At 42.5% G+C, this 10,164-nt stretch overlaps 1 protein-coding gene across 2 annotated transcripts; it reads right to left on the reverse strand.

The window, feature by feature from the left end:
• Positions 1-3,052: 3,052 nt before the first annotated feature.
• On the reverse strand, positions 3,053-8,100 carry mat2ab (methionine adenosyltransferase 2Ab). 2 transcript variants are annotated; one of them, XM_084359941.1, is made up of 9 exons: positions 7,839-8,100; positions 6,977-7,054; positions 6,754-6,876; positions 6,544-6,656; positions 6,286-6,429; positions 5,975-6,193; positions 5,710-5,892; positions 5,481-5,614; positions 3,053-4,869 (listed from the first exon to the last, which is right to left on the reverse strand). In XM_084359941.1, exons 1-9 carry the CDS (start codon positions 7,927-7,929, stop codon positions 4,767-4,769), a joined length of 1,188 nt encoding a protein of 395 aa, XP_084216067.1. In that variant the 5' UTR covers positions 7,930-8,100; the 3' UTR covers positions 3,053-4,766. The 2 variants fall into 2 exon arrangements, with proteins under 2 accessions (XP_084216067.1, XP_084216068.1); XM_084359942.1 differs by having other exon boundaries at positions 3,053-5,614.
• Between the last annotated feature and the right edge of the window lie 2,064 nt (positions 8,101-10,164).

The raw sequence follows: 10,164 nt of genomic DNA on the forward strand, positions 1-10,164 counted from the left end.
CATCAGCAAAATAAACATTTCTATTTCTGGATTTGAAAGCGCCTAAGACAACTTGATACACAGTGTTGAAAAACTGCATGAATGAATGTGTTTATACAGATGATTTCTGATGCCAGCTACACGAGTATGCTGCTGATATGCAAGATTTTGTGTCCTAGCATTGTAACGTATGGCTGTTTCTGCTACAGCTACATGTTTGAAGACACTACAGCACGTCACTGGACATCTTTCGAGGATCTCAGATGTCTGTATCTTTCCTAATTCCTGATGGTTTTCTGCACACTAATCTGGGAGTGTCTAGCTTGAGAAACTGCTTTGTCACACCATGCCCTTTGCTCCATTTCCTTAATCCACATTTACCAAGGCCTCCAAGATCCTCGTAGCTGAGGTCGATCAATCCAATACCTGCAAATGAGGTCAGAGCACGTATTTCTGTTTTGTTGTGTCTAACCTCTGTTATCAAATCAGTTCACTCTGACACATTTGATTGCCCCCGTTTATCTGAAGGTTTCTGTCCTTGTCACTACTGCAAAGAGTTTACCTTATGGTAAATATTTAACTGCATGCACCTTTAAACCGATGAGATAAATCTGGCTGGATGTGTTGAATAAATAACTTAATGAAAACAAAACTACAAAATTAAGACATAGCTTTTACTGCAAGTGTCATCTCAGCCACAGGTTACCAGCCAACGTCTGCATGTATTTCAGATTATGTAGCTCTGTATTAACTGAGTTATTCTTTGAAAAGGGAAACAATGATTTCTTCCAACCTAAAAGTGTCCACAGAACAGCAGAAAAGACATACTGGTGGTACGATTTTCCAAAGTTTCCAGCAACCATTTGAAAAGGACTTCAACACACGTGGCCATGTAAATCTCTATATCACTAAAAGTATTTGAAAAACACACGTAATGTAAAACATGTTCAGTCATGTAATCAATGTAGTGTGAAAGCCGCCCGTTAGGTGTTACCAAAGAAAGCAGCAATGATCTCCTGTCTTTGTGGAATGCAGTTTGCATAAGGTTGACTGGAGCAGGGTCCTGGAGGTGTCCCAGTCTTCTCAGAAGGTGAATTATGAAATCAAAAGGAGGCTTAGGGGGGAAAAACACACTCCCAAATTATGTGCCAGTTACATTTTATGCAAAATTGTGGACTGTGATTCTTTGGCAACAGAAGAGGGAATTAATAAACGTGTCCAAGGAAGGAAAAGTGTCCATATCATTTGTTTTAAATACTCATCACTCTTTTTAATTCTTCATAAAAATTTAAAAAATCAAACTCATGACATTTCTCACAGGTTACTGAGGGGCACAGCTGGTTCCCATCAGTCTGTCGGGCATTACCCACTGATGCCTCCACTAACACTGTGCCCTGTTGCTGGGTCTCAGCTGCCCTCCAACAGAGACGGGTTATCAACAAGTCAAAACACAGGGACGGAGTTGGGAGCCATGTTTGTTTAAGTTTGTGTATTATTCCAGAGATAAAACCAAGTCATAACACACGGTTATCCTTGAGTGAGATCTCAACGTTCACAAATCAAACACCGTATAATTAATTAAATAGGAAAAGCCAGTCACATCTCACCTGCTTCGAAAGCAGAGCAGCTGGCTGTGCAACTAATTTCCAAGAACTGTCATGCCTGTCACGCTCAAAGTGTACAGACCTTTTCATTAGCTCAAGGCAGCTGTCAGAGACCAATAACAGGGGGGTTGGCCTGGGGTCAAATACAGTGAGCACTGCTCAGGTGTGTCCAGGAGCAAAATGCTTTCCCCTACCCACAACCCTGAAACCTGCTTCCAACTCTAACCCACGGGCAAGACAAGCCTAGGCCAGACACCAGGCTGATGAGTGCAACTGTCACACAAAGTCAATTTGAGGGCTGATAAAAGCAACATTATGTCACTTTACCTATTATTTTTGATGGTGTCTCAGCCACTTCACCCTCTATCACTTGTTTCTGCACTATGTAACTTCAGTGAGAGGGTAGGATCAGTGTTTCATACATGTTTACTTCAACATACAAGTTTTCAACACATACATTGTTATAATGTAATGGGATTTGTTTGTGGTTACCACCTACGTTACATCTGACAAATGGTTGCAGACCGGGGATCTGTATTTACAACAGTGGCGTTGCCCTCATCAACTGTGGGTTTTTGTTTCAGTTTTGTTTTAGTTTAGTTTCAGCTCAAACATCACAGACCTGAATGACTGCAAACCTTTTAGAGACCCATTTTAGCTTTTCTGACTGATGAAATGTTTTGAAATTTTTGAGGCAACAACAGTCTTACGGCTGCTCGTCATGTGCTTCAAAACAGTCATTTTTATAACCCTGGTGGAGAAATCCTAAGTTTTTTTTTACCTAACAGATAAAAGTCACTATCCTGGTGGCTAATGCAACATTTGTCAGGACCAAATATTTGCATTACTCCTTCAATCGCTTCAAGGGCCGTGGAAACGTACACATCTGGAAACTTCTTTGCCTTTTTAGATAACCTATCATTTTACTTCAATAACAAAACGAATGTAAACATAAATTCTGATAAATACAACTGATAGAAGTTGAATACTTGTATTTACCTTACTGGAAGGCAAAGCCTCACTTTAGAAACAACAGTACAGCGACAACTGTAATTTATCCGAGTACACCAGGTGAAATTTCATATTAACAATTTTCCCTGCGCAGCCTCTGGAGAGATCTTTATCACTACACAAAGGGAGCATTATTATTTAAAACCTCTTGTTGGATCCAGACAGTTTAAAGTTACTTCTGCTTTTTTTTTTTGTTGGCTTATTGGCAATGTACGTACTTCAACCACAGGCAATAGAGGATAAGCTTGAATTAATAAAGAACAAGCTCAGATGTTGCATCACTTTCTGGTAAGTAACAAGGATGGAGGATTTCAAAAGCCTCTTGAGTCGTGCCAGAATAAATAGCTGAAGTTAATCCTATTTCCTCATTGCAACACTTTTTTTCTCATGAATGATTATACAATGAAAACATTCTTCCATGTGCAATATCAATATCAAACAAGAAAAGTCGTTACACAGACATTTGAAAGGAGTAGTTTATTACAGAGCATAAGGAAACTACTACTCAGTCTAGACATGAAGCGTAATACAGCACGAGCTACTTGTTCCTCTGGAAGTTGAATGTATGTGGGTAGGAGGGCAGAAAAGCAAACAGGGAGTAGAGGAAATAGAAAAGGCACTCTTACACTTACTGTAGCCAACGGGATGACTTCGGAGTGATAAAAAGGGAGCAAAACCAAAACTTGAAACTCGATCCCACACATGGGATGGCCATGTAAACGAGGCTGGTTTCTCTGTACTACACCAACCAAATGTTGCCATCCCATTCATGAGGATACGAGAGCCAAAGAATTGCACCGGACATTTGAATGGGATTTCGAATCTAACCCATCTAAAAATAAGAGCTGCAGTCCACAAATAAAAAAAAAAAAAAAAAGGTTGTAAAATCCCCATTAACAGTAGCCAGTTGAGGCGGACCAAAGCTTTTCTGTACAACACTCTGGAGCCTCAAGCAACACTGAAAAATGATCAAGTCAAAAGGAATTAGATATTCAAAAACCAAGTTTGTTTAAAGCTGCCGTCTGAAACCTCGGCTTCTCTGTATCCACGCCGAGTTTCAGAGAACAAATAAATAGTGTTGAGGTTTGAATCCTAGCCAAAGAACACACCCCACTGAGCATAAAGATGGGAACCAGGTTTCTCTGTAGCCACACCTGCCATCAATACACTTTGGGAGTAAAAGGGCCTTTAGTCACGTCAAACCATAAAAAAGCGAGTGAAACTACATTTAAAAAAAGGACTCATTTAAAATTCGATTTCAATGCACAAACAATCCAATTTTCAATCACTATCAAGTATAACAATACCTCTAAAGACCAGAGCAGTGACATAGCAGCTTCTGACTTTTCTGTATTACGTCAGAAAACAGCAAAGGTCTGTAGAGGCATCTGAGGCTTTCGCTCATTTGAGAGCTTGAATAATTAGGATTTGGCTCGCCCCATAGCCTGCAATGCATAGCATTTTTAATGTGAAAACAGCGACAACCCTTGAATTTTAATTGTGCCATTCTAGCATCCTCCACAAAGACGAGGGGAATAAAGCGAACAAAAGGGATAAAAAGAAGACTGGGTCGGGGAACAACTGTACCAGGTTGACAAAAAAGGGAGGAATGTTTAGAAAGAAGCTCAACTTGTTTGGGAAGAAGCCAGATCAGAGGGCCCTCCAACTACCAAAGTATGCTTCCAAAAACGGACTTGAATAGTTTTTTAAAGTTGCAGACTCCTTACATCAGTAGCACCAGTAAATTAAGAGGGGTATCGCATATAGCCTAATATGCTACCGCCATGACACCGAATATAAGACTGACGATACTGAGTGTGGAATGGCAAAAGGAGAACAACTGATGGCTGCTATTCAGGGCCTATCACAACGAGAAGCAGGGAAACCTCAAAGACATGGGAGAACATGAAGTACTATGGTGCATGAGTTCATGGAACCCATCCAATTCTTAAAAACATCAAGTTTCTGAGGCATGCCTCCTATGACCCAGTTAAACACTGCAACCAGCAGGAAATGGCAACAAGACAGAAGGAAAGAAGTGGAGTGAGGAAGGGAGTCATGTGTTAAATGATACCATATTAATGAGAGAGATAAGTGCATTTCACCCCCTGGAACCTTGGAGGCTTCTCTGTAGTATACACCAACAAGCCTGGGGGGAAAAGCTTAACAGGTTTAGTATTTGAGTTTTTTGGGCACCTCCCATGGGAAGGAGTCTCGGCCAAAGTGGCCATAGGCTGCAGTCCTCTGATACAAGGGCTTCTTCAGATCCAGCTCCCTGGAATACATAATCAACATATTTAGCAGCAGTCACGCCCAGTGACCACAAAACACACATTCATACTCACGCAGACACACCAATCACATTTGCTGACGGGGATTGTCAGGAGCGACAACAAAAATAAATAAAAAAATAAATAAAAATCAGGTTTGTTAGATCAGCTGGTAGAGAGGGAAACACGTGAAGCTTCAACACTTACCATGCCAACCCTGAGCAGTGTGTTGACTGCAGCTTGCAGATGGAAGCCATTCATCCAATTTACAAAAGCGCGCTTATCTAACTATGAGCTACAAGGCTTGATTACATCAGATATCATAGATGTCATTGTCTGCCCTATTAAAATCAGACATATGCCCTCGGTAATGCCCACATGTATAACCTTCAACACTTTCCCATGTTATTAAGCAGAAAGATTATGGCAAACTCGCAGCGTTCGATCAAAAAAGCCAAGCAAAATGTTGTAGAAAAAATAAGGCAAGGGCACTGGCTCAGAATTTAATATATCAATTAATTAAATTAACTCTACATTCTGGGCAGGGCCACTAAATTAAAAGACAAAGCGCAGGAAACAGGGAGGATTTAGGAGCCGTTTCATCGAGAAGTATTACCTGACAATGACTCCAGGACGGAGATCGAAGTTCCTCTTCACAATGTCAAGCAGCTCTCTCTCACTCTTGTTGGAGGTCCCGTAGTGAAAGATTGAAATGGAGAGGGGGTGTGCAACTCCAATAGCATAGGACACCTAAAAACACACATACGTATTAAATTAAATCATAAACTTTTGCAGCTCCACTCTTTGGATAAAGAAGACCGGCTGCTTTTGACGCCACCACTCACCTGGACCAACACTCTCCTGCAGAGCTCAGCCTTAACCAGAGACTTGGCAACCCAGCGTGCAGCATAAGCAGCAGAGCGGTCCACCTTTGTGTAATCCTTCCCAGAGAAGGCACCGCCACCGTGAGCTCCCCAGCCTCCATAAGTGTCGACGATGATTTTACGTCCCGTCAGGCCAGCATCACCCTGTGACGAGAGAACGGAGGTTTAACAGGCAAGCAACTCACAGGCTAAATAGTTTCTAAAAGCCACACTCTCCCACATTTACCTGTGGGCCTCCAATAACAAATCGTCCGCTGGGCTGCAGGTGGTAGATGGTGTCATCATCCAAATAGATGCAGGGAACCACGGTCTTGATGACTTTCTCCTTCAGGGCATCTCTCATCTCCTCCAGGCAAATATCCTCATCATGCTGAACAGAGACGACAATTGTGTGCACACGCACTGGAAGCATGGCACCGCGGTCCTGACGGTACTGGACAGTAACCTGAAAATAATGTGAAAATAAAAAATGAGCTTAATCCAACCAACAAAAAGAGGATTAATAGTAGTCAATTACAGCAGGTCTAACAGTCCTACCTGTGTCTTTGAGTCTGGCCGGAGCCATGGAAGGGTGCCATTGCGACGCAGCTCAGCCATCTTAGCATTCAGCTTGTGAGCGAGGACGATTGTGAGAGGCATGCACTCCTCAGTCTCATCAGTGGCATATCCAAACATCAAGCCCTGCAGAGGAACAGACATTTTCTCAGTATTTAAAATGCCTGATTAAAAAAACCAAAAAAAGGACCATAAAAAGACGAGCAATCTGATTTCAAATTGTTAATATCCACTACTAACCTGGTCCCCTGCACCGATGTCCTCCTCGTTGCGGTCAATGTGGACACCCTGAGCAATGTCAGGAGACTGCTGCTCCAAGGCCACAAGAACATTGCAGGTCTTGTAGTCGAAGCCTGTGCAGGAGACAGACAGAAGCATTATAAGTCAACCGTGGACAACACAACCACACCCTGAAAACCACAAAACAGGATATACAACAACATGCCATACCTTTGCAGGAGTCATCATATCCAATCTGGCGGATGGTATCGCGGACAACTTTCTGGTAGTCCACCGTGGCTCGTGATGTCACCTCACCGGCCAACAGGATCATCCCAGTCTTGGCAACAGTTTCTGCACACGGGAAGAAGGAAATAACCCTTAACATCCCACTGTCAATATAAACATCTGCTCCGTGCAAACATAAACATGGCCTAAAAGTTTTGCTCCTCACCACATGCAACTTTGGCATCGGGATCCTGCTTGAGATGAGCGTCCAGGACTGCATCGCTGATCTGATCACAGATCTTGTCTGGAAAACAAGAACAATGCAACTCAACAACCGGCAGCAACAACAACAACAACAACAGACTGCAGCAATCACCACACGGGGCTGTGGCTGAATGTAAATGGTGGCACGACAGCAGCAGCACCGCCTGCCCGGATCGTGCTCGGTGGGAGTGGCTCAGTCGCCATTTCAGCATGTGAACACATGTGGTGTGAGGAAAGGGGGGGGGGAAGCGCGCGCGCAAAGCCGAGGACCGGAAGGCAAACGTGATAAACTTATAAACAATGAATACATTAAATCTAGCGATGATTTCAGATGACACCCGCTGTAGTGCCATGTTGCACAGGTGAATGAATGAATGACGCAACCCGGTTATTACGCCCCGCGTGCGTCAGGAATAGCCGCGGACGACTCAGAAGGTTCAGGAAAAAACGTTTAACCGCTTCACAATTAATTATACAGTAATGACAAGAGCACATGAGTAACGTTTACGTTACTGGCGTACATCTGATATGATCACTTTTGTCTTGCTGTCGACGGAGAAGACACGCGACAGCATCATGTATTCAGCGAAGATTAGCTAGCTAACGTTAGCTAGCAGCGCGTGCTCTTGAAACCGGCCCAGCTAACGTTCAAGTGGCGGAAAAGGCCGAAACATTCAAATGTGAGCGATGTGTGTCAGTTACTCGTCGGTTTGTCGCGGAATTGTACAATACGAGGGACGAACAAAGTCGCAACATCGGTCACGCGTTTTGCTAATTTCGCCTCGGACGTAACTGACGAGACGGGACGGTGTGTCGGGTCTTACCGGGGTGTCCTTCTCCGACCGACTCCGAGGTGAACAAGAAGCAGTCCTCATCAATGAGGGAGTTATGAAAACCATTCATCTGTCCGTTCATGGTTGCTAATGGCGGCCGCTGGTGCGCAAAGTAATAACAAACGGACTGTTTTCTTTACTCGCAGTGTCTCGGCGTCTTTATTTTTCTTTTTCTTTCTCCGCTTCCCCTCAGAAGCAGTTGTCGTCCGTCTCTCTATTGATCCTCGAGCCTGAGCCTCATGGCGCAGAGCTCCAGTATTTATCCGACGAAGTCAGACGCTCTGACGTCACGAGGAGGTGGACCATACCATTGAGCCTATCGGGGAGGGGGGGGGCGGTGGGGGCGGGCTGGAGCAAATACTGTAACCAGGAATGCTTTGGAAGATGGCAACCTACCAACATGTGTGGTTAAAATGTTAGTGACAGGCACCGTCAGCACCTTCTACCTGAGTAATTACCTCGTTACACAAGGTATAATAAATAATATTAAAGTTGGCAGGTCTGACTTTTTCTCTTTTTTTGTATATTTATATCAAAATCCAGCCATGTCTTCTTCTTTTATTTCTTTTTAAATTATTTTATTAGCAAAGTCTGACTATAAAGCTTTCCTTGTATTTTTATATCAAAATCATGTCTTCTTCTGCTTTTCCTTTTTAAGATTATTTTATTAGTCTGACTTTAAAGCTGCAGAGCTTGAGTCTTAACCTTCTCCGTCACGTCACCACACACCCACACACATCTTGCATAACATGCCTCAACTATTCCCCCAAACACATATTTAATATTCATTCTAACACAGCTCAAAATTCATTCCCAACCAGTCGGATCCTGGCACTTTGGGATGGCGGTCGGCGCAACCTACAAGCCCAAAGGGTCAATATTTGACAAGTCAGGTCACTCAACGTGTCAGTATTTGTTTTTTGAGTTGGGAATGAGACTCAAAAATCAACTTTTTTTCTACAAACTGGACCTTTCACCCCTAAACTTCTTTCAGAAGTTAAGGATGGCCAAGCTGTCACTGCTTTGCAAAACAAAACAAAACCAAGATGCAGGATTGTGGATGATACTTCGAACGATCCTCAGGCTAACCATCCTTCCAACTTCACGTCCTGTTGTCCTTTACTTCACTTGTTAAACAGTGCAGTGTATTCTGCTGTGACAGTTATGTTTTTATGAGTTTTTTATGGCGTCTTACATTAAAAACACTGTGTGTGATGCATCTTATTTGGGCAGCAAATAAATGTTTCCTAGAAACCATTATCTGAATTTGGCTTTAAAACAACACTGGTTTAATTAATTTGATAAGTTGTATTTATTGTAGCTATCACAAGAACATCAGGACATGTTGGTGAAACAATCGGATTAACCTGGCAATGCATTTGGGACAAAAGTGGACATTGGAGAGAAAAGCAGAGGCAGGGGATATAATATCTCAACATAAGTTGATTATAATTTACTCAAAAAGCTCCCTTCTCCCTCTTACCCTTCAGGCCCTGTGGTGTAATACAATCAAAAGCAGTGATTGTGAACATGCTCTATGTTTGTAGGAACAGATGGGTATAATTAGTGTCTGGACAGGCACAGGCTCCAAATCCGAGCCATTTTATTTATATGAGAAGACAAAAGGTACCTCTAATATTATTTGGAGAACCTTGTATCGCAAGAGATTTCGAGTTATAACAATAGGTCCCTGTGTTTTAGCTACAAAAAATAAAGGGTCATCCAGAATACGATGCACCTGTTGTACTTTCAAAGTTTGCTTCAGGTTACTGGTCCAGTCATGCAGCTCATGTTCAGCTTGTTATTGTGAATAAATGAATCGGATATACTGACCCTATTAACAAAATAGCACAAGGCTTGTCATGGTGACAAAGCATTTCTGAAGGTGTGGAGCACAAAAAACATGGTTACAATCATAGTCAAGTGTTGCATCATGAAGCAGAGCTGGACTGAACTTTACGTTTTATCGTGTTGGCCGTGCTCTAACTGGTCAGTCATGGTGATGGTAAGATAACTGATACAGTGGCTGTAATGTAAATTTGATTATCATCATGAATAAAGGTAGCGTTGATATCCTTCACTATGTACACATGACTGTTATTAAACACACAGTGACTCACATCACAGGGGTCATACAGGATTCTGATAGCAGATCCAACTAATAAAAACAACACCTTCTCATTTATGACTTTATAGGGCATTGTCAGCTCATTCAATGATGTTACTTGGGCTTATGCTGTTTAGTGTCACTAAACCAAGCAACTCAATCCCTGACCGGTGTTGCATCAGATCGGTACAGTCATTTGTCACCATGAAT

This window comes from Pagrus pagrus, assembly GCF_965226575.1.
Source record: "Pagrus pagrus genome assembly, chromosome: 8".
Taxonomy (NCBI): domain Eukaryota; kingdom Metazoa; phylum Chordata; class Actinopteri; order Spariformes; family Sparidae; genus Pagrus; species Pagrus pagrus.

Excerpts from the sequence above, each read along its gene's own strand:
- mat2ab (XM_084359941.1), bottom strand. The coding sequence starts at position 7,929 with ATGAACGGACAGATGAATGGTTTTCATAACTCCCTCATTGATGAGGAC. Across the intron at positions 6,657-6,753 it reads ATATGATGACTCCTGCAAAG|GCTTCGACTACAAGACCTGC; the intron begins GTATGGCATGTT and ends TCTCCTGCACAG. Across the intron at positions 6,194-6,285 it reads GGCCAGACTCAAAGACACAG|GTTACTGTCCAGTACCGTCA; the intron begins GTAGGACTGTTA and ends CATTATTTTCAG.